This window comes from Neoarius graeffei, chromosome 24 (genome assembly GCF_027579695.1).
Source record: "Neoarius graeffei isolate fNeoGra1 chromosome 24, fNeoGra1.pri, whole genome shotgun sequence".
NCBI classification, from domain to species: domain Eukaryota; kingdom Metazoa; phylum Chordata; class Actinopteri; order Siluriformes; family Ariidae; genus Neoarius; species Neoarius graeffei.
In genome coordinates this window covers 26072760-26097061 of record NC_083592.1, presented here as the reverse complement: position 1 = coordinate 26097061, position 24302 = coordinate 26072760, and the positions used below count along the sequence as shown (strand labels likewise).

The 24302-nt window shown below is 39.2% G+C and overlaps 1 protein-coding gene and 1 long non-coding RNA gene across 3 annotated transcripts; one reads left to right on the top strand and one right to left on the bottom strand.

Annotated features, from left to right (window-relative positions):
* Positions 1–493: 493 nt before the first annotated feature.
* Positions 494–7493, bottom strand: nr2f1a (nuclear receptor subfamily 2, group F, member 1a). Of its 2 annotated transcripts, none has more exons than XM_060906935.1 (3): positions 6209–7493; positions 4305–4832; positions 494–1389 (listed from the first exon to the last, which is right to left on the bottom strand). In XM_060906935.1, the coding sequence occupies exons 1-3, from the start codon at positions 6639–6641 to the stop codon at positions 1115–1117; spliced, it is 1236 nt and encodes a 411-aa protein (XP_060762918.1). In that variant the 5' UTR covers positions 6642–7493; the 3' UTR covers positions 494–1114. The 2 variants fall into 2 exon arrangements, with proteins under 2 accessions (XP_060762918.1, XP_060762920.1); XM_060906937.1 differs by lacking the exon at positions 6209–7493 and adding an exon at positions 5281–6157.
* Positions 7494–8984: 1491 nt separating this feature from the next.
* LOC132872245 (uncharacterized) lies at positions 8985–15811 on the top strand. The gene is made up of 3 exons (XR_009651412.1): positions 8985–9268; positions 14325–14357; positions 15644–15811. It is a non-coding gene; the product is annotated as an uncharacterized LOC132872245 (long non-coding RNA).
* Positions 15812–24302: the final 8491 nt, after the last annotated feature.

The following is a 24302-nucleotide window of genomic DNA, read 5'->3' as shown; positions in this document are numbered from 1 at the left end:
TCTAATATGGAGAATTTTGCAATGTAATAATAATAATAATAATAATAATAATAATAATGCAATGTATCGGAAACCCGACATCTAAATAACATGAACCACATGAAATCTGCTCAGAGTGAGCCATGGTTGCCTATTTCTTTTTTTTAATAGTATAGTCACCATCACACAACTTCATCAAGCGACCCTTCTGCACAAACATATCATGGATTGAGCAAAATGGAAGCAACAACCAATAAAAAAGAAACAACGAAAATATCAAGACAAAAACAAACAAAAATGTATTTTGAAAATGATATATTAAAAGTGCTTTTAATTTCCATGTCTTTCCTCTTTGACTGATGATTGACTCAACACACGCACTCACACACACGACCAAGGCGTCCTCTGCTTCAATTGTCCATGAGGTCAGGTTTTGCCGCAGTTGCATGTCCATATAGAGCATCAATTGGGGGAAAGTTCAACCATCAGTGATATTGTCATAGCGATTAGACTGTTTCATTGTTTGTCTAAAATTTTCTTTATTTTTTTTTATGCTTTTAAATTGTCACTTCAATTTTAATTCTTGGAGAACATAGCTTCAACAACATATATCGCACTCAGTATAAGAAGCAAAATGTTATATCAAAATCATTAGTAGAGAATCACAGAAAAAAAAAACTGGTTTAGAACCAGAAAAAATACAAAACAGAGATACACAGACACAGGACATTTCTTATAATTGCTTGGGAACGTTACTTTCCCGCTAAGTTTTGATTCATTTTTACTGCGCATATGATGTTCTTCAATTTATCTGTACGTATTTTGTTTTTGATTTTTCTTTTTCTTACAAAAAAAGGAAAATAAAGGCTAGTATTTTACAAAAATGGAGAGTGTTCTTGACGATGACGATGACGATGGATTTACATTGGAGTTAAGTCCAGGGCTTTTATCTTTGTACATTACGTATTCCATTTCGATCCAACAAAAGAAAAAAAAAAAGAGAGTCTTCCAATGTGATCAGAAACGAGGTCCTCTAATATATATATAGATATAGATATAGTCTTCTTGAAAGGGGGTTGTAGAGTTTTGGTCCTTTAGTCTCTCGCGGTTTTATTGTTTCGCACGCTCGCTGGGATCATTGAATGGACATGTAGGGCCAGTTGAAGCTGCTCCCGGATAGCAACATATCCCTGATGAGGGTTTCAATTGGAGTTTTACCTACCAAGCGCACGAAGAACAGCTGCTCGATGACGGATGAGGACACGGTACGCAGTGAGGGCAGTCGCAGCAGCAGCTTGCCGAAGCGACTCGGCTGGTTGGGGTACTGGCTCCTCACATACTCCTCCAGGGCGCACTGAGACTTCTCCTGCAGGCTCTCAATGTGGGCCGCATCCGACAGGCCGCAAGCGTCTGAGCGCACCAGACAACACGACAAACAAACAAACAAACAAAAACATTGGTTGTTATTGAGCTTCGGCGCTCTTATTGACAAAAGAAACCCCAACCCAAGTCCCATCATGCATCATGAGTCGTATAGGTAAACAACGCGGCTGCGCTTTTCCCCACGAGTCTCCTGCACAGTAGTATAGAAGATCCCACAGTCTTAAATCACACCAAGCAAACAAACACTTCTGTATCTTTATCAATACGCTGTGTCAGTGTTCAGGCTCGATTTTACGGCCGCATGGAGAAGATGGAAGCAGGCCGCCATATTTTGTCTCAACTGATAGCCACGTATTTTTTTGAAAGACACAGGCTCTGGTAATAACTGAGATTACGAGCTAATTACTTTCCAGATGCTATAGAGTCATTTATTTCCTATTTGCTTGTGCTGATGGGGGAGCAGGAGAAGGAGAACTCTCTGAAGACACATTTATTACACTGCTTTTAGTCCACTAGACTTTCAAACGGAACTGTGCAAAAGCAGGCAAAACTCCTAACACGAATATATCCTGAAAAATATCCCTATCCGGTAGAGGTACCTGCCTTAGTCACTTAGCATTGTGGTTTCATTATAAAAGAAAAATAATAAACACTACATGACCTGCTAAATTCAGTTAAGCAATGACCGACATAATATACACAATCCAACAAGCCTAATTAGTCCGTAGTACTGACAATATGGCGGCTGAACAAAAGAGATTTTGCATGCTCTTGATTTGTAAATGTAAGTATTGTACTGTACAGGCATGACATGCCACCTACAGCATTACTGAGATTGATCCTAATTACACTGGACTTCAGTTCAGTTCTATGACCTTTTACACTTTTGAACTGGGAAGCTCAGGCTAAAATCTCTGATTAATGAAACCTCAGGCTCAGGCAGCCTGAACAAATATCACGACTGTGGCTCTACAGTGTGCAATTAATGGAAAGACTTAAAAGTGTAAGTAAAAGCGCGTTTGTTTATAATTTATGGTTTGAACTTAGGAAGACTCCACACACACACACACACACACACACACACACTGGAGAATATATGACACTTTCTCCTACTGGAGAAAATACGACAATTCAGAATAAACGCTTAATAGCTGTGCATTTCATTATTTTACACTAGTCTAGATTGTGGATTATAATCGGCCAGGAGGACATTAGGTTACCTTTCACAAACTAACATGAAATATTGGCTCGTGTTGTTTTCTTAGATTTGAGTTTAAACTGAGAAAAATACAGATAAACTCCAAGTTTGTGCTTTCTATACTGTGCACGTTTGTTGCACGATCCGGGCACAAAATCCTGGACCCCACGAAGAGCAATACTGTGCCAGAATGGTAACTAATGGTAACTAAGATTCAGGCTGACGTCATTACTAGGGAGAATAAAGTTGAACACAGACTTAATAGGCCTAAATCTTCGTTGACAATCCAAAGATAGATAGATAGATAGATAGATAGATAGATAGATAGATAGATAGATAGATAGATAGATAGATAGATAGATAGATTCAACAAAAAAAGGTAAACACCAGTAACGCTGCCTTCTATTGGACATGATGCCAGGCTACACAAGACCCTGGGCCTATTAAACTATAAAACGTAGCGTCATTCATAACATTCTAGAAATAAATACTATGACACGAGAAATAAAAGAGGTGCCCAATGAGAGGAACGCTTTTATCCACTACTGCACGTCAATAACACTAAGCGACAGTTTGGCTAAATGCACAGAATGAAATATTTCCTCTGTGTGCCCGCTTTGGCCAGCAATCAAAACATGTTTTGCAAAAGGAAAAACAAACGAGTCTCGCTTCTTACTTGGTGTTTATCGTTACGTTTTATGTAATAATGACAACTGCACCATTAAATGTTCAACTCTCGGTTCTGTAACCAAAATCAAAATCTACAATTATAAGGACCGCAGAGACCGAATACACACCACAACAATTAAGAGCCTGACCTTCGGGGGGGAAAAATAATAAAAAAGAAAAAATTATATATATATATATATATATATATATATATATATATATATATATATATATATATATATATATAATTCTTATCGTATTTATTTATTTATTTATTTATTTATTTTTAAATCACCATTTGAAAATTATTACGTCAGTTACATGAAAAAACAATATTATGCCAGGAGAGCACAAGAAAATCTGATCACTTTAAAGCTAATTTTAAAAACATCAAAAGGATGTAGGTTTATTGTTTTACATAAATCACCATAGCATGTGTCTAATTAGGGTGAATTGTGAAACTGGCAATATATTCACCAAAACACTGTTGTTGTTTTTTTTAAGTCTACACGTCTTCATGTAGGCTATGGTTTTTACGCTTATTATTATTATTTTTATTTTTTTTTGCATTTTTTAAAGATGGACGTCTCTGAATGTGAATTTCTGAACAGTGAGAACGCAAATAATTCACTTACACCGTTCTGGACAAGCATCCATATGTAGAAAATACAAAGAAAATTTACAGGCATCTTCAAAACGCCACCCTTAAGACAAATCACGAATGGAAATAAATATTTGTAAATTTCTATCTCAAGAAGTAGCCTAGATTGTGTGTGTGTGTGTTTTAAATTATGCTTTATGAGCGCCGTTATAGATGTATTATCCTAATCCGCCTGCAAAACCCTATAGCGTGTTATTTAAATTGATTACAATTAGAAATAATTTCCAGTGCAGGTTGTACCACGTGCGTGTGTTTGCTCTGATTGATGCACCAAGTACAAACTGTTCTGCAAACCTATGGCGAGGCCGAGCGCCTTCCTGCAAACCTACATGTCCTCGCAGGCCTTGTTTTGTCCAACACGAACCCTCTCTAGCCCTGTCTCTGCCCTCCGAGTGTGCAGGCCTCATCACTCACCTGACGTGAAGAGCACGATGGCTTTAATGCAGCTGTACTCGGCCGAGTCGACGTGCAGGGCCTTGAGCTTCTCGACCTGCTCTTGGAAGATGCGAATGTGATCCATGAAGGCCACGACGCGGTCGGCGGACATGGGCGACGCGTGCAGGCCGGCGGCAGCGAGCAACGGCGCCACATGCAGCGGCATGGAGCACTGCGCCGCGTTTAGCACGAACAACTCGCTCCATGTGAGTCTGAGAAGTGACACCTGGTCGGTGATCTGCAGGTCGGGAAAGAAAGGGATGTTCCGCGCCCATTCCACGGCACTGAAGAGGAGGCGAGCCGCCAACTCACAGATGTTCTCGATCCCCATGATATTATTGGGCTGCATGCACTGACTGCCGTACCGGGACGTTGGGTAAGGCTCGGCACGCAGCAGTAGCGAGATGTATCCGGAGAGGTAACAGTGGCCGTTCAGAGGGTCCCCGTTGGTGAGCGCGTACTGGCCTGGGTTCGGCTGGGTTGGAGGCATCCTTCCTCGCTGAACCGCTGACGAAAAGAGAGAGAAAGAGAGGAAATGTGCATCCAGAACTGAGAAACATCATTTGTGTGGAAGCTTGTTTATTTAAAAATAAAAATAATAATAATAATAATAATAATAATAATAATAATAATAAAATAAAAAAAAAGCCTACCTCTGTATTTACAACTGACATATAGTAAATGTTCTGGAGTGTATTTACTGCAGTATTAGTTTATTAAAATATAGTAATACTTGTTTTTAAAACTTATAACCTATGATGTATTTGAAGTGTTCACAGATTCAATCAGCTAAAGTTAGGTTATAAATATGAATGCTGATTTTTGCATTTATATCCCTGCACAAAGCTATACATGAAAACACACACACACACACACACACACACACACACACACACACACACACACACACACACACACACCACAGCGACAAACTGATATTCAATGCAATATTTACACGACTGATTGTGAGCCTTGATGATTTATACAGAGCTTTTAAAGGCATTGCTCAAATCCTACTCCGCACTAATAGCCTATAGCTTACTCTACAGTCTCGACATCTCAGCACTATTAAAATATAATCAGAATGAAGATATATTTTAGAATTATAGCTAACAATACATTGGGTGTGTGAGATAAACTCTCTGATTTAGCTTAGCCATCGACCGAGGAGGACAAATAGCCTCGGTTATGTTTCCGAGTTGAAAGAATTCCAGATTAAATTCGCTAAATCTAACATCAAAGAGAAAGAAGAGTAAATCGGAGGAAATATATTTGTTGTATAGTACAAAGACGTTCAGCACAAGTTGATAACGCTTTGTTCATAATGCTTCAGACTGGGACAGGCCTCTAAACACACACACACACACACACACACACACACACACACACACACACAAAACAACTTCCTTCAGTAATAATACAAACCGCGCTCTCTATGCACATGAGTTAGTAGGCCTCTATAAAATCTTGTATATATACACAATTACTACACTATGCTCACTTAACACACACACACACACACACACACACACACACACACACACACACACACACACACACACACCAAGAGTTAAGGGATCGCACTTACATCTCATGTAATTGAGTTGAAATGGAGGTATCTAGCCTATGGGCTAAGCTGCGTGATATTACACAGAGTAAACAAAATGCTTTCTGTTTGGAGCATGCCTATCTGTCTGTTGTGCATGCACTGACTGATGTGTCTCGGTTTTTCTGACACTCTTTAGCAATCAGTCAAAAAAAAAAAGAAGGTCTAAATTCCTGTTTCTAGTGTGCTGCGTGCAATCTTTTACATAACGCGGTTCTGTAAGCCTGTGAATGGAAGAGTGGTGTGCTGCATGAAGATAAAATATAGCTATATTCACCTTCCCGTCGCATGCCCACTTTTAAGCACTTCTTGAGCCGACAGTATTGGCACTGATTGCGATGGTGCTGGTCAATAGGACAGTTCCTGTTGGCACGGCACGTATACGTTAAGTTCCTCCGGACACTCCGCTTGAAGAAACTTTTGCATCCCTCGCAGGTGAACTGGCCATAGTGCTTGCCGCTCGATTTGTCTCCGCAAACCACGCACTCGATGTGCTGCTGGCTCTGGCCTGAGTTCTGGCTGCTCTTGTCTCCGGCCGTGCCTGGGGTGGACGGCGCTCCCGGCTGGCTGGGTGTCTGCGGGGTGTGCGGTGCCGCCGACGCCGCCTGCTGCTGCTCCCTCGCCGGCTGCGCTGCGGGGTTCGGGCCGCTCGCCGCTCCTCCGGCCACGTCTTCCTGCGGATCGCGCCAGACGCTAACTACCATTGCCATATCTCGGGCCCGAAAAGTGCTTTCAAGCGAACCGGTCGCTCGGACGTCGGAGCTTGCAAAGGGGAGAATCGCGGACGGAAACGGCAGCGCGGAAGTCAAACCGGAGCGGTCAATCTCATATGAAGAAAAAAGAACAAGAAGAACAAGAAGAAAAAACCTAAAACAATCGGTACATTCAAAACAGCATGCGAAGAGTCGCAGAAAAAGGCACCCGATTAGGATATGCAGTTGTCGGGAGGCCAGTTCCAAGGTAGCTCGCAGTCAGCCATTCGGGAGCCCCGGTCTCGGAGAGAAAGCGAAGCCAGACGGAACGGAAATCAGTTTTTCTTTTTAAAAAATATCTGAATAAATATTCTTCACATTGACGGCGAAATTAAAAATGTAAAAAAAAACTCGTCGGTGGTTCCGAGATCCAAAGTGCAGTGCGAAATAAATTCCCTTCTTTTCCCCTTCTCCGCTCCTTTCTCCGTCTTCGTGGTTGGAGAGAAGGAAACACTGAGGAGCGGAATTCTCTATCTATGTTCATGAATAAAGCTCATCTGGTCCAGCAGAAAAAACAACGTCGCCCGAGAGCCTATTGCAGTTTCACCTCTCCAGTCGGAACGGAGCGAGGATAAAGAGAGAGATTGAGAGAGAGAGAGAGGGAGAGAGAGAGAGGGAGAGAGAGAGAGAGAGAGGAAAAAAAAAAAAACTAATAGAATATGCAAGAAGCAGGAGACCCCAGCAAAAATGAATGCGTTTTAACGGGAGGACCAGTGGAGCAGCGTTTCCGAAACGGAGATCTGCGCGAATGTCTGTATATAGTGAACTTTGACACTACTATTGAAACTGACACGTTTCTATGGAGATCGCTGCGCCTTATATGGTGCTCGTGTCAAGGAGCCAAGAGAGGGGCTGCTGGCAACTGATAATCAAAGGCGACTGACTGGTCAGAACCCTGCATGGAGGGGGGAGAGAGAAAATGGGAGGCTAAGGTTAGCCAAGCCTCCTTCACTCCATTGGTTAGAGTCCTCGCTCCTTGCTACCTACGACTGGGGGGAGGGAGGAGGGATAGAGAGAGAGAGAAAGAGAGAGAGAGAGAGAGAGAGAGAGAAGGGGGGGGGGGTGTCTGACAAGCGCGATTTCCATTGCGCTGCCCCTGCGCCGCTATTTACTTTGAAACCCGATTAGAATGGACCGTCTATTGTCGCTAAAGAGGAAGAAACCCCGGTTAGACCGGGTGAAAAGCTAAGGGCGAGCAGAACGCACGTGAAATAAATAGTGGCGCGGGGTGAAAAGGGACTCGAGCCGAACCCCTGAAAGTTTTGGGACGCTTTGTTCAAAGCTGTAGTCTTAATTAGGCTATGAATGCAAGCTGCCCCGGTAGATCTGTGAGCCTACACATCCAGCACACATTATCGCTTAACGATTCCATCACCAAGTGTTCGCAATCACATATCCATCCGATCATCTACAATAAAATTAGTCGTGCAGTTCTCAATGAGGTGCAAAAGTACTGGGATGCGCGCGAGCTGCTGCCAGTTTGGCCGCTGAAACAGCGTCTATATAATCTAATGGGATGCGATATCATGATGGAGAGATGAATAATAATAATAATAATAATAATAATAATAATAATAATAATAATAAAGATCAGTTTGGACACAGAAGGAGAAGCCTAATGTTTTGACACGTAAAAGGGGATTGTAAATATTATATTATTATTATTATTATTTACCGGTGTTGTTTTATTGATCTAATAAGGACGGAAGTTCGTGTTGTAGCCTAATGGCAAAGCAAACCGGCTTTTTTTGTGCATGAATCCTGAAGCTCGCGCTTCACTCCAGGCTTTACAGCCTTATAATGTCTGGATCGGGCTGCCATCTAGCGTACAGTAGCTAGACAATTACAGGGAAATAGGACTGAATAATGTATTGTCAGCGGGTATTTTAGAAAATATTGCTGAGGATTTTTTTTTTAGCATTTATTGTGATGTGCTTTATTTGCGTGTGTATATAAATATATATAAAAATACAAAACTCAGCTGAATGCCTTTGGTAAGAGAAGTTGTTCACAACATTTGGCACAAGTTCGGGTATTAGTTCGGAAACATTGTTTTTAAAATGAATTGATTTGTAAGATATTTGATTTATGTGAATTGTAAATACCAATATTTAGATGATATTAGATCTAAAACCTCATGTAGACGCGCAGACCGACAAATTAGAGCGAAACATTATTTCGGAAGTTAGACATTAAGGAAGATCAAAAGCTCGCGACGCGGCTGTTTTGTGAAAGAGGAAAGAGTGTTTGCGGCTCGGCTCGGCTCGGCTCGGCTCGGCTGGTCTGTAAGCGACCCGCAAACGCACCGCTCTGCCCTCTGAAAAAAAAAAAGGTGAAACGAACGGGATTAAATCAGACAAAGGGCAAACTTCTGTAAGTGTATCATCAAGATTTTCCTCCACAGACTGGGAAGAGAGCGAGGGAGAGGCGAGAGAGAGGGAGAGGGGCAGCGAATGGGAGCGCAAGGCGCAGGCAGCGGAACAGCGACAGAGGAGAGGAGAGGAGAGGAGAAGAAGGAGAAGGAGAAGTGGACGCCGCTGCTACACTGCAACACCTTTTCCTGGAATCCGGCTCCAATCACACAGGTAAGCAAATTCAGTCTTTGACAGGCTTCATCACATCATTGACTAGACACCTAAGTCGCAAAATCGCTTCATCTTCATGCCGTCTCGCGATGAAGACTATAAAGATGTAGAAGTGAGTCTGAACCTGATGCCTCATGTGCAGGTGAAAAGCTGCGAGCCCGTACTTGTTCCGTGCGCATCTATTGATCAGTTCGGGCTTGCTGTCCCCACATGCCTCTAACTTTATTCACCGAGAGGCTATTAATCCATTTAGAGCGAGCTTGATGAACATCTGAGCGCAAAATCACTTTTTGAAAGTCTCACCTGTGCCCGTTTGAGCACATAATGAGCAGATCAATAGCAGTGTGTTTGTAATGTCAACGGATTAAAGGCACAATTAAACGATCGAGTTATCCAGCTGAAAGAAAAGTTGAGGGAACAGCAAATGGTTTATTTGGTCCTGTGTTTAAAGCACTGAGCCTGTACATGTGGTTTTAAACTCATATCGTCTGGGAAAAAGCAGACTGATGGAAAATTATTACAGGGAGCCCATTTTCAATATCAGCATTGGCTCTGCTGATAGAGTAAGACACTTGTATGCATGAATTTATAACTAACTAACTAACTAACTAACTAACTAACTAACTAACTAACTAACTAACTAACTAACTAACTAACTAGATAAATAAATAAATAAATAAATGGCCGCTCTGAACTTGTACAAGTGGCTGAAAATGAAACAACGACAGCTGAGGAAAAAAACAGGCTAATGATAATAAAATGAAACTTTAATTGCTGTAATAGGCAATACTTCTGTTTTACTGTATTTGATTAACATTTGAAAATAAAGCAGTTCTGCAGTATTGCTAATGCCGTCATGTTTGTGAAACTACTTCTTTCAGTTTTTTTAGTGAACTTATTTAAAACAGCAGCAGAGAGGTGTCTTTACACATGCCACGTTTTGTCTGTGTATTTATTAAAATGTTGATAAAATAATTGTGACTCCATGAACCTATAGGTGCATGCAAGTAAGCCCTCGTACACTTAACTAGCTCAATATTAAACTAAACAGTTCTTTATTATTTTTTAAAATAAAGATCCACATTCCTTGTTCAGCACGCCGTCTAAAGTAATTACCTCTTTAGGAAGAACTATTAAGGTAATAAAATACCACATTTGATCGTGACCTCGTACTGAGCACGAAAGCCGACTAAATATACTCTTGTTTAGTGAGTTAAAGCTCTTTAAAGGCAAAACTGACACTTCATGGACTTTTGATGGCTTCATGCAGCAACAACAACAACAACAACAACAACAACAAAGGGTCTAAAAATTACCAAATTGTTGTTCTTGTTGTACTATATATATATAGTTTTAAGAAACCTCTCAAAAAATTTCTTTCATGCCAAAAAATATTACAGTATATCCATATCCCAAAACAAATGAACAAGAAAAAACAACTGGAACGCAATGTCTTACATATATATATATATATATATATATATATATATATATATATATATATATATATATATATATATATATATATATATATATATATATATATATATATTTACACCACAATCCCATAGAAGATAGTGACTAAAAACACTTTATAGCTTTTTAATGTATGACTGATCTTCAGTGATGGAAAATTATAAAAGTTATTTTTATATAGTAATTATAGTAGCCAGCATACACAGATATGACTGTCTGAATTACACATGATTGGTATAGGTGTTATTAAGCACACCCAAGACATGCATAATGTATTTATAAATATACACAAATGAAAATATATATTGATATTTATTGAGAGATTTTTTTTTTAAATTGCTGTATACTTCTTATTGGTCAAAATAGAGGAAATTCTGGTACACAATTCTGACTTTAATAACTTATAATGATTAAAATGAGATGCCATTTATAGGAAGTACACTTTCCTGATTAAATCACTAAGTATTGATCAAAATATCTCGGTTATAAGAAGCAACAGTCTAACAATTCGTCCATTTTGCTGTAAATAAATGTGAGATGCTGCGCCCAATAATCGGATGCTTTTCTTCACTGCTTTCTCCCCTGAACAGCCGGTGGAGGTTTTTTTTTTTTTTTTTGTCGCTTTGAGTAGTTTGGAGCTGAAAGGGAAGAGGAGGGGGCTTTTGTCCGATTTGATCCCCTAACTATTTGAGGAGCTCAGATTGGTGTGAAAGGGACGAAAAGGTCACTCGAAATCGCCTTTTATCCGCTGGCGTTTTCTCTATGGATCAGCAACTTTCAATGGACATCATCTAATCGCTCTTAATGGAACTCATAGTCGTGAGAGATGCATGGGCAAAATATCTGACACTGTCTTACAGGCTGCTACACCACACTCAAGAGTGCGGCGGGCTACTACATAGCACTCACACATTAAAAAAATAATAATAATAAAAAATAATAAAAAAGTAGCCCACAGTCATTACAAGTAGAACGTGCAATTAGTTCAGCCTTAAGCAAAAAGAATCAATTTGTGAAATTATTGAGTGATAACATCTTCATAAGGAGGATAAATGCAGGGCCTGAGCACACTGTAGACACCAGAGTCATGATGCACTCAGAGAGCAGAAATAATGCAAGTGCGTTCATAAGATAATGAAACAAACAAGTAATAAATAAATAAATAAATAAATAACACAACAACAACAACACCAGGAAAAAACATACACGGTCGAACACAAGACTTGTGAGAATCTAGTAGGTTATGTACAGGGGGCTGCAAAAGTAAGGACAGTACAGTAAGTAAGGATTATTCCAGTATTATAATAATGGTGCTAGGTTTCATTTAATACTAACATTTTGTGCAAACATTTTGTTTTTCATTACAGTATGCCTACTTTTGCAGCCCCCTGTATACTGTGTTGCGCTTCATAAACAGGGGCCATAAATAAAGCTGACTTTCATGCCAGAATATTGGCCTTTTGCACACTCGATTGTTGCTGCTCACTTCCTGTTGTACTAACTAGTTTAATGGTAGGGTATTCTTAATCCCTGACCCAGTCTGTTTGTACTACAAGAGCAATTTTTTTTTTGAGATTGCAAAGCACTTCTTCTAATCACTCTGGCTAAGTGTGTGTGTGTTAAATACTAGCCTATAAACGTAAACCTGATACATATTTTCAGACGTCCAAAACGCAAACAGGAAGCGGAAGATAACTGATTGATTGATTGATTGATTGATTGATTGATTGATTGATTGATTGATTGATTGATAAAAGTAACTTGTGGCAGGAGCGCATGCGTGCTGAGATGGCCTGTCACTGTTCTGTCACTTTACTGCGCACAAACCACCATCTATTTCGAGCACATGTGCTAATTGCGTTGGACGCACTCAGAGACCGAGATCATAGAAATTCGCTCGGAGTTAAAAACAAGCCTGGACCCACAACAAATTAGGCGATGTTACACCTCTGAGGAGGTTCACTGAAGGAAAAAAAATACCAAGAAAACAAAACCTAAGACACATGTGCACCAGACTGCGCGATGTGAACATGGAAGTTGTTTGGAGATAAAACTCTGAGACACGGACAGGATGAAGTTCGCCAAAGGGAGAGTAAAGAAAAAATGCTTTTATGGGACTTAAATTAGTTTCACAAATCAATCTTACATCGCCATACGCATGCGCATTTGAAGGGAACAGCATTCATCATTTCTATAATAATAATAATAATAATAATAATAATAATATCACGCTCTACTGGATAAAGCAGTGAATTTCATAAAGTATTATAGCTAAAACTTGCCCATGTTTTGTCATTTCTTGGTATATATTACTAATAATGTCAGGAAATTACAGAGCAAAGGTAAAAGTGTATGAAGTCAGTGAGCAGCTCTTATCTGAAGTATATTTGCGGTGGTTTATCTAAAAAAAATCCGCATAAGATCAGCTGGACCGCACATTAATACTGTATTGATCACTTAAAGCGGGTGCAGAAAGCTGTAAGAGAGGGTTTATCTGGAGAAAGGCGCTCTCTCTGGTGAGATGGAGCACATCTCCATAATGGTGGACTTAAACCAACACTCAGCAGGCACTTAATTGGAATTTGGCCTGCCTCAGCCAGCCTTCATTTCTAAAGCAAAAGAAAGCAACAACAAAAATAAAAATAAAAATGAGCTGAGGACACAAAGCAAGTCCAATTCATAGGCCAGTGTTACAGAAAATATTGTGCATAGCAAACATACTGTATATGACATACACTCACTGCAATGAGAATATTCTCATTATTAGTGTATGCATTATTAGAGCAATTACATATAATATAAAAATAATAAGTAGTTTTAAATATTTTAATACTTACTTAGAGACAGAGCAGTGTTAGGGATTTTAGGCGAGCACTGGATCAGTGTCTGTGGCAGTGCGCTAAGATGCTACCAGTTGCTTGAGGGTAGAAAATGTCTTGTTTCTCTCTTTTTAAATCCAGTGTGATTTGGTGTGTCCTGACACTTGGTAGAAGCAGGGGCCCTCAATTATATAATTTGGCTACTGTACCTGTGAAGGACTTGGAAAAAGAGCACTCGTATTATAACCCGACATCATTCACAGTATGAAAATAATCACCACTTTCTTAAAGTAGCTGGATTATGGATTTTATTTTAGTCTAAAAGCAATATTTCACAGATGATGCATGTTATAAATTAATTCTGTATTGTAAAAGGGTGGCATGCTTCGCTCCTTGTGTCTCTTACACACACACACACACACACACACACACACACACACACACACACACACACACTGCAGTCCCAGAACAGATTCACTACATAAGAAAAGCAAGCTTGAGTATTATAAGTAATAAGTAAGTATTATATTAGAATATTATGAAGATAAATCATATGCCATGCAATGCATTCTCTCATTCTCATATCAACAATTTCATCTATGAAATGATTGTTCATTTTTCTATCTGGGATTTTTACCTGCTTGAACTGATTAAATTTTATTACTTAAAAAAAAACACTTTAATGTGAATGTCGGTGCATGTGTGATGAATAGCGCACAACTATTTGTGTGTGTTAATAAGTTGTTCTGATTTCCTGACAGGTTTGGCTAACGGTGAAACCTGAGCAGCTGCAGGTATGTCTATACACACATGCCCACACACAGTGCAATAATATCATAATAATATTAGCAACATAATACCACTGTTTATGCAGTATAGGAGATTTTTCTGCCCTGAAGTGGCTGTATTTCTCATCCATTTCTACAAAGCGAGCACTAATTTTCACTTGGTGACTTATATAAAAGAGCATAATTGATTTACATAAAAGTATTGTCTCCTGTATAACATTTCTGTGTGTATACTTTGTTTATTTGAATTGCATTAGAGCTTATATATAACAGCACAATGTTACTGCACTGATAAATAAATAATAAAAAAGCAAAACAAAAACAAACTATGCTCTGTCTTGTCACGTAGAACTATCTTGATGCTCTTGCATTCGTCTTAACCACTGAATGTGTATGGATTGAGAGGGGCAGTTGAGAATGTCAGTTTTCCATCTTTGTCCATCTTGTCAGTATTTGAGTGAAATCGTCCCTCATCATTACTGCCATGCTGAAATGTCATTTTTTGACAAAGCGACTGACTAAGTGTGGGCTTTTGGACACACTTTCTGTCATTCTTCGCATCTGGCAGGCAGATGATGGAATTTGTTCATGAAAGCATGTGTGTCCACCCATACGTTCTGTTCCTGCCTCTCATTTCAGCATGTTCTTCAGCACAGATATGGAAAGCTGTGGTCACATGACTCAGTGACAGCTCTGTTAGCTGCTGTCTGTTTGTTATGAAAATGCACTGACGTCATGAACACAATTGATAACTATGATTGTATTGTTTATAACGATAACACGTAGTCGCCAAGACATAGATTAAATATCTTTGATTAGGGATGACTGTAAATATTTTCTGTGAGTCATTGCTTTGTAAAAGTTCTTTGTGATCTCTTTTATCTGTTTGCCATCTCTGACATTCTTCCAGCAGTATATATATGTTTAGGTCATAAAATTGGGATTCAAAGTGGCTTGATAATGTTAAAATTACAGCGTAAGTATTCACATACTTTCACCAAAGGGTAAAATATAGAAGCCTTAAGAGTCCTTTCCTCTGAGTATGAAACTATTAAAGTGAAACTCTTTTGGAACAGTTTGGAACTCCTTCCCTATCCAACCTAACCCCCTTTTTGGAAGCTGAGAACCCTTAGCTAGACAAATGAACTCCTTGAAGAACCATATTAAGAGCCAGTACAGGCACATGCACTGAAAAACAAACACAGGAAGTGCTATGCCTACATCTCTGTTTATGCTCTGTCCTTCTGTCACACTGTACAATGTGTGTGTCCTCTTTCACCTCTCTCTATCAGCTCTATCAGATCTGAGGAGGAAAGAATGCAGCCGTCATTCCTAAACACACACATTCCTCTAGACTGACTTTATGAAATACTCGTCTGAAACATGCATTACAATTGTAATTTCATACTAAATAGTTGTAAAACACCCCCCAAAACCCAAAATGTATTCACAGTTGTATTCTTCCCATGGAAATGTATATTAAGTGCCTTGAATACCTGTGTAGAGATACAGTACATAAACTATATAAACAATGATAATGTAAATACTGAGCATACTGTTACAGCTAGGATGCAGCAGTACTTTTATATAAATGTATATATAGAAAGTGTATTCTGACATCAGGTTTCTCTCATGTGTTTCAGGCAAAGGTAAACTCATTTGTGCTGGTTTTGAGATTTTCTTTCTGATTGTGACTGTATGTACATAACTACACAGGAAGTGGTTTTCTGTATAGTTTCTATGTAAATTTATGTATGAAAGAAGATCTATTGATAATAATTCAGAAGGAATCCCACTACCTACCGGTATATATGTGTGTGTGTGTGTGTGTGTGTGTGTGTGTGTGTGTGTGTATATATATATTTCTACAGTACTGTGCAAAAGTCTTAGGCACTCTATTTTTTCCATATAAACTTTGTTATAGAATTCTATTTTATGACTCGTACATTATCAAGTCAGTATAAAAACATTTTAGAGTCCAAAAGTTCATTTTCCAGCACAAAATTAAATGTTACAGAAAAAAACCCATTTGTATCTGAGCAGTATATTACATAAGAGAGCACTTTTCAAATTAAAAAAGAAAACATAATGAAGGCTACTGGGTTTTGGTGCAAAATGAAGAAGCGAGTGTGACAGTCAAAGTGTCCAGAAGAACTGTGGCTGGTTCTGGAAGAGGCTCAGTAAAACCTACAGCTCATTTCCGCATAAAACTACACTAATTGGACCTGAGGCTGCTATTTTTTTTTTAAAGCAAAGGGTCGTCTCACACCAAATATTGACTTTTACTGACATTTGTTACAGCTTACTGCTGTTTATAATCTTTTTTAATGTTGAAACATTTTATAACATATCATTTCATTATTTGTTAAGTCAGTTTGGTCTAAGCATTTCATGTGCCTAAGACTTTTGCACAGGACTACACACACACACACACACACACACAGTATATATATATATATATATATATATATATATATAGCTGGGATAGGCTCCAGCTTGCCTGTGACCCTGTAGAACAGGATAAAGCGGCTAGAGATGATGAGATTATATATATATATATGAGGGCAAGTCAAAAAGTTCTAAGACAGATATTATAATTGCAAAAGGTGTGAAAGACATCCCCCAGAATTCTACAAAGAAGGAATTCTCCGATGGAAACACCACTTGCAGAAGTGTTTAGACTTAAATGGAGGATGTGTAGAGAAATAGCTTTGTTATTTTCATAAATAAAGATTTTTTTCAATTTGTCTTAGAACTTTTTGACTTACCCTCGTACACACACACACACACACACACACACACACACACACACACACACACACACACACACACACACACACACAAGAGGCATAAGAAAACAGTCACCAAACATGAAGAAGATGGAAAGAAGAAAGAGATAGCAAAGCAAAGTCAAAATTTTCAAAATGGAAAGGAAAGTAAGTACGAATAAAGATAAATTAATTCAGCCACATCTTTTATTATCCTAATCATGACTGCACAGTATGTGGCTGCTAAATATCTCCTCATATTATGAAATGATAATTGGCTTACTTAATGTTCACTGTTATCATTTGACGCTAACGTCATGTCTGACAGAGCACAGAGAACGAGTACGATACCACTCGGTCCCTCGTTGTGTCCTGCACTTTTCCTTCTAGGTATTTGCGACTCACCCATTCCAGCATGAACAAAAGCTTTGCTTCTTCATCTATCAGAACACGGTTAAAGGTAAGTGGCACCCCCTATTAGGATGACAAGGAAATTAATGGTACAGTCTGTCCCCTGGTTCTGTATTACTTATTTATAGGTTAACACCCTTGCCTTGCTTTGGGCTTGTCTGTTACAATTTTATGAGCACAGGTGAACCCCATGTACACCTGAGATCCAACTGGCATGAAAGCCGTGTATTGTTAATCACCAAAATAATGTTACTGTCACTGAGTCTTTAGTGTGTTTGTACAGGATACTACTGAAGGAAACATCATGTATTTGAATGAAATAAATTGACCACAAGCATGTACATCTCGTCGTTTCCTTTTTTCCCCTCATTTCTGGAGTCTCCCTTTGTCTGATATCACATGGTTTATCGAGGGCATTATTGTGTACAGCTCTCAAAGGACCAAGATGCTTCCCTTTGCGGATCACGTGGTCAGATCATGTGTGTAGTTATGAATTTCTTATTGGCTGGCAACAATGTGGCATGTATTACTGGATTTTTTATGGGGTGGGGTGGGATGTCTATGGGCATAACCTTTGTATAGGAGCATAGCTAAGCTTTTAACCATTGGTGGTGATGAGGGGACCACAGCCCTAATTTTGTGGGTGATGACACCTGCCCTTTTCAGCAGGCTGCAGGAGAAGCCATGGGAATGCTCGCATGCAACAGAGGGTCTGAATATTGGAACAATGTGCGTGAATGCGCTGCCACATGAACAATGCAACACCACATGGTGAGGTGATGGTGGGTGGAAAAGAGATCGCTGTTTTCAATGCCCACCCCCACTGTGATTCCCCTCTCTCTTTCTCCTTCTCCTCCTGTATTCCCCTCCTCTTTAGTGGACCTTCCTATAAATCTTTTCTGTCATACCTGCTTTTTTTTCAGTGTGAATAAGTAAACAGCAAATCCCAATGTCCTGCCTTTATGAGGACACAGCCCAGTAGACACAAGACTTACTGGATACAGGATTATGTCCTGTATCATGCAGTAGCTGTATTTATAATCTGTCTTTCATCCCTCTGTGTTCACACACAGGACTATGGGGTTGCAGCTGTGTGGCAGCTGCCTTTGCTATGTGTCTAGCCTTGTGTGGATCTTGCCTTGGAAGTCTGTGTGTGTGTGTGTGTTGTGCCAGAGTGTGTTGTGCGAGCCCTGTCCCTCGGGGCTTTCTCCCTGAGCCCAGACTCTCTGATTCGGTGTGTAAAAGCGCCTCTGAATGATGGATTACAGTGTCACCGCAGCCTGCGAAGGATTAATTTGTTTCATTGATTTCTCTTTAGGCAGAAAGCCAGCGTTTGCCGCTTCCCACCTCCTTCCCGGAGACTCCCAGCCGTAATAGACGGTAATGGCCTAAGACAAATCAACCCGTTTCTTGTAAAAATAGCAGCAAATAACCCCTGACTTCATGTCACGAGCAGAAGTGGAGAGGCGCTAGATTCTGAAGGCCTCACAATGGGCATGAACCTCATGAGGAGGCTTGAGCTATGTCTGAACAAAGCCATAAGCCTGGAATACTTACAGTTTTTCGACTCAAGATGGATTGGTAATGATCGTCTGTCTGACTTCTCAGGTTAATCCTGGTTTTTCATTTCACGATGACTCAGGCAAGCAGCTACTCTGTCTTTTACTGTGGTTTAAAATTTTACTAAACTATATTCACCATAGCTACTGGTGTTAGATATTTCACTCTCTGGAAACTTAACGGCGCACTAAATGTATCAAATGGCAAGAATCCCTGTGAATGGAGGTCTACATATGAGTGGGCTGTGTGGAAGGATGTGGTTGCTGTGTGGCAGACCTGGGCAGAGGATCAGAGTGCTTGTATTGCTCTGGCCAGGGCTCCCCATGTGCTCCCTCAGGGACTTGGAAACACACACACACACACACACACACAATGTTCCAGTCTTACACATTTGAAATAATGACAGGAAAGTAAATGATGTATAACAGATTAATACAATGTTAAAGGTTTACTTGAGATTGAATGCTGAGTGGGTCAAAGGATTTGTCACAAAAGCTGAACTTAACTGATCATTTCGAAAAGTTTAGCGCAGTCCTTGTCAATATCATCCATGAAGCAAAGCCAGAGGTTTTTTTTTTACAGTACTGAAAAACACAACCCACCTGTATCAAAGTTATATTATTGAGTTCTTATAGTTATATAAGCCGATGTGACTGGTCATTTGAATCGAATGGATTTAATCTAAACCTCAATAAATCAAAAACACTTATGCCTATAAATATTGACAATTTAGACCTACTGTGTTCTGATGGTGGAAGGTTCAGGAATAAAAACTCTCTGGCTTCAAGCAATAGGCAGAAAATTACTGTAAATATGTAAACTTTAAAATAATGAGGCTGATATTTGAATCATTCACCGTTCGAAATAGGGGTACAGTAGAAGTCCATTTCTGTCCCCCAAGGTACAAGTTGCACTAATGTACCCCCTAGGGTTTATTATTGGACCCCTCAAGGTAACTACGTGTTCCTTTTTAGGGCCAAAAAGGTACATATATGTTCCCAAGCAGTATATAAAAAGTACGAATAAGTACCTTAAAGGGTACTGCTCCAGTGACAAGCCATAAGGTACAATAATGTGTTTTATTTTCTGAGAGCGTTGGATTGTGGTCATGGTGAGTAAATTTACAATATATATTCTATCTATCTATCTATCTATCTATCTATCTATCTATCTATCTATCTATCTATCTATCTATCTATCTATCTTATGTATAAAATTTCTTGCTCAACTTTGCAAAGACACTGCATTTGTTCACAGAAAAAAAAACCCTCCAGGACAAATCTATGAAAACTAAGCCCAAGTCAATTCTTCCTTCAATCCAGTGATCTCTATTTCCCTCTGATGGACCGAAGTCCTTCAGCTCTGATGCTTTCGGAGGATTAGATAATCTCAAACATGATATTGCTAGCTGTTGGCTTCTCTCTCACCAGGCTGCTGCTGTCAAGTGCCGTGTTCCACTCAGGGAAAACAATGGTTCTCAGGGGTTCTTACATCCTTAAGTGTCTCCAGAAAAGGTTAGTCGTCAGGTAATTGTCCGGCTCTGGTCGGCTTATCTTAATCACAGTGTTTGAGCTGCAGCCCAAGTCTCTGTTATGAAAAAAGCTAGCATTGTTAAGGGGAGGGGCTGCCAGGCAAGGGGTTTACTTTTTTCCTTTCCCCTTCCTTCTTCTAGCCTCAAATGCTGAAATAGTTCGACTGCAATTCACAAGGAATAGGTGAATAGCTGCAATGTTGGAAACTAGAAAAGCAATTCTAGAGGTGAAAATGCTACAAGAAATATAATGGGATCCAAGAGAACAAGTAAGGTGAGGAAAAAACCCCATTTTGTCATGCTTTGTTATGTACATCGTTGGTACGCTGAGAAAAACTGTTTCATGGGAGCTGCAGAAGGCTTTGATGTATCAGCTGCTGTGTCACTGCTAAAGAGATATGAGATGCATACACCATCCATAAAACAATGTTCACTTCTTACACAATCATTCTTTGTGGATGACAATGTTTCAAATAAACTGAGACAACTTGCTAAAGGCTATGAATTCTCTGCATTATTATTCACATACACATTATTCATATTTAGTTTGCTGGAATATAGTTTACAAACATTATATATGGAAAATACTTATATAGGGACAGTCTGTACAGGATAAATTGCCACTGTAAATTGCTTTCATTATTTTTTTATATGAAATATTAAGAGCTAGAGTGATGTACTTGGATTTCTTACTATGTATATCTCAACTGCCCCTAGCTCTAAACTCAATTGTTTGTAATTTGTCAGAGAAGGTTGATTTGTTTAAATTCATAGAAATTTGCATTTATTAGATTCTTTTGCAAATTAGAGATAAAAAAAACTTGCCTCGTGCTTATGTACAGATAAACACCAATCTTTATATTCATTCAAATGCAACCTTGATATAACCGTCTGATCTTCTGTTTGGTCATGGCTGATAGGAACCACTTTGTTCTGCCGAATGTCGAAGGTCGGGAGGAAGCTATAAAAATTGCCAGGCTCTATCAATAACCCTGATGTTCAGACCCGTACTGTATAGAACTGCAGGTCAAATTGATCGTCTCATCTGCTATAAGGCCTGACCTAGGGGCCAAAAGGTTACTGGACAAGCTTCTTTTCCTATCCAACCCATCCCCTTGTATGCTCATTTGATGGCAGCCGTGGCAATTATTAAAGTATACTTTAGTCAGGTCTAATGGACCTGGGGCAAAGAGCAAAGCCTTTCAAATGGGGGCAAAGTCAAAGGTGAGCACGGCAATATGACTGACTAGGGAGTGAAATGAAATAAAAGGGGAACTAGACAGAGAAAATTCCTCGAGTTGAAGATGTACACATTGATTCTACAAAACCTCGCAACCACTTTTCTGCACCATCTGGAATATTTCACTTCAGTTAATGTTTCATATGACTACATGATAATGATGATAAAGACATTCATGTGCATATATAGATATGTAGAAATGTTGTTGTCCAAATTTCTCTTGCCTTTTAGTAGCTATTAAATATGAATAGTCAAGGTCAGGAGGATCACTCAGCGTTTAACGTGGGCGCCACTGCCACAAGTAAAGGTTAAAGTGGAACTACATGGTGCCAGAGAGAGGATGACAAGATGAGTCCTATTTATGCAGCCTAGCAGGAGTGATTTATGAGGGGAGATAAAAGGAGTGATGGGTGGAAAACGCTCTCTTTTTCAAATGCCATCAGCTTCTGTAAATTCACTGCTTACTTATTCCATATCCATCACCCTGTCACAGGGAATCTCCACTCTATTCCTTTTGATTCAATTACTAAGGAACAGCAGACTGGTAACGTTTTAACATGTTAATGTTTTCAGTATGTGAGAACTTTGCTTGTGGCACCTTTGTGAGACTGCTGATTTTGAAACAAAATTAAAAACAGAACATTTTTGATTTTATGCTTTATTTCATACACAAGATAGGTGCTATATATTATTGCAAAATTTAAACATTTAATTATGTGTTAAATAAGGCTACAGTGCTTTAGCATAAAGAATACAGTTTTTCCTCAAAATACTACAGTAAGCCCCCTTTATTCTGCTCATCAGAGTGAAAGGAATGAAGAGTTTTCCTTGGCATTACAATCAGAAGTCACTCTGCTTACTGTAAAATGACTCGACTGTTCATTACATATACCTGGCCACACACCAAGATTATGTTATTGCATACTTAGTGGGCGTAAAACAATTTAACAATTATTACTCTGAATAAAATCAATGCTGAGGGATTATACAGTAAAAGCAGAGGAAATTCTTACACGCCTGCCAAAAATGGCCTTGGTGTTCTCGTCAGAACTGGGATGTATTGTCACTGAACAGCAAGGCCAAGAACATTTGTGAGCATTCGGCCCTTAAATCTGAAAACCATTCTGCAATCCTTCTGTAACGGCACCCTGGTGGCTAAGACCCTGGCTAAGGAAAAAGAAAAAAGAAAAACACGAAAGAACAATCTTTGTTTGAACTGTTCGCCAAGAAGGAAACATGGTCTAGTGCAGCACATTTTAACCTGAGTCAAAAGAGCTATTTTCCTTCCCTTCAATAGTAATAAATTTCATTTTTTCCTTTTTTATTCTGCTGTTATTTTTGTCTAGCAAAGATCAAAGAGCAAGGATACAGAAACTCGTACACACAAGAACATATTACCCAGCCATATAAAAAGTCCTTTAGTGACAAAAGTAACAGTCAACAAATTTTATTTCAATATGTCTTCATTCACTTCCTATCTCATTCACTATCTATTCGTAGTGGCATGCCCTCCTGTCATATTAATCTCTATTCATATTTACCATGGGACATTTGAACCACATCATCCTCCATTGGGGGAAAGTGTATTCATCTAACACTGACACCACAAATCATCATCAAGCATGACAGAAACAGCATCAGCATGGCCCTTTATCATATGAAATAGTCAAGAGGGAACCACCTAACAGGCCCCTATACAAGTACTATCAAAGTTGCAGCTCAGTGAAATACATGCATTTTTTTTTTATTTACCTTCAATAGAATATATCAGTGAATTTGATGTTTCGTCTAGACTGACTTCAACATAAAGACTGATGTATTTTATCTGTGTGAGAGAGGGATTTTATCTCCGGTTTGAATGCTTCCTTCTATACCCAGACAATCACTCATGGCTGGTTTGAGACAGAGATTTAAACAGGCTGCAGGTTTGCATCAAATCCACAAAGCTCTACGGTAAAATATGATTTCATCAATAGGTGTATAATCAATAGTCCAAGCCATAATTATTATAGCCTCTTGTATCAATAAAGCTGTCATGCTTGGTCCTTTGGCCAGGAGCAAGGTGAAAACAAAGCTGAAACAGAACACACACACACACACACACACCCCAATATGTTTGCACTATTTTAAAAAGGTAATGAGTTTAGACTTGTCCTGTTTGTGTCAGGTACTTGAACTGATATAGAAACAGATAAACATTTAGATAGATTTAATATAGACATTGCACTTCAAAGCACTGTAGTGTGAACAATATTGAAATGAAATCACTTCAGATGGAAAGTAAATGAACTATGGTAAACTCAAGAGGACATCGAATACACGCACACATAGCTTACCTTCGATGCAGTTCCTACAGCCCACACCCACACACGCTTATATCAGGGCTTATGTTTCATAGCTGAGACTCTCTTGGGACATGGCGGCTCCTGCCAATAACACTT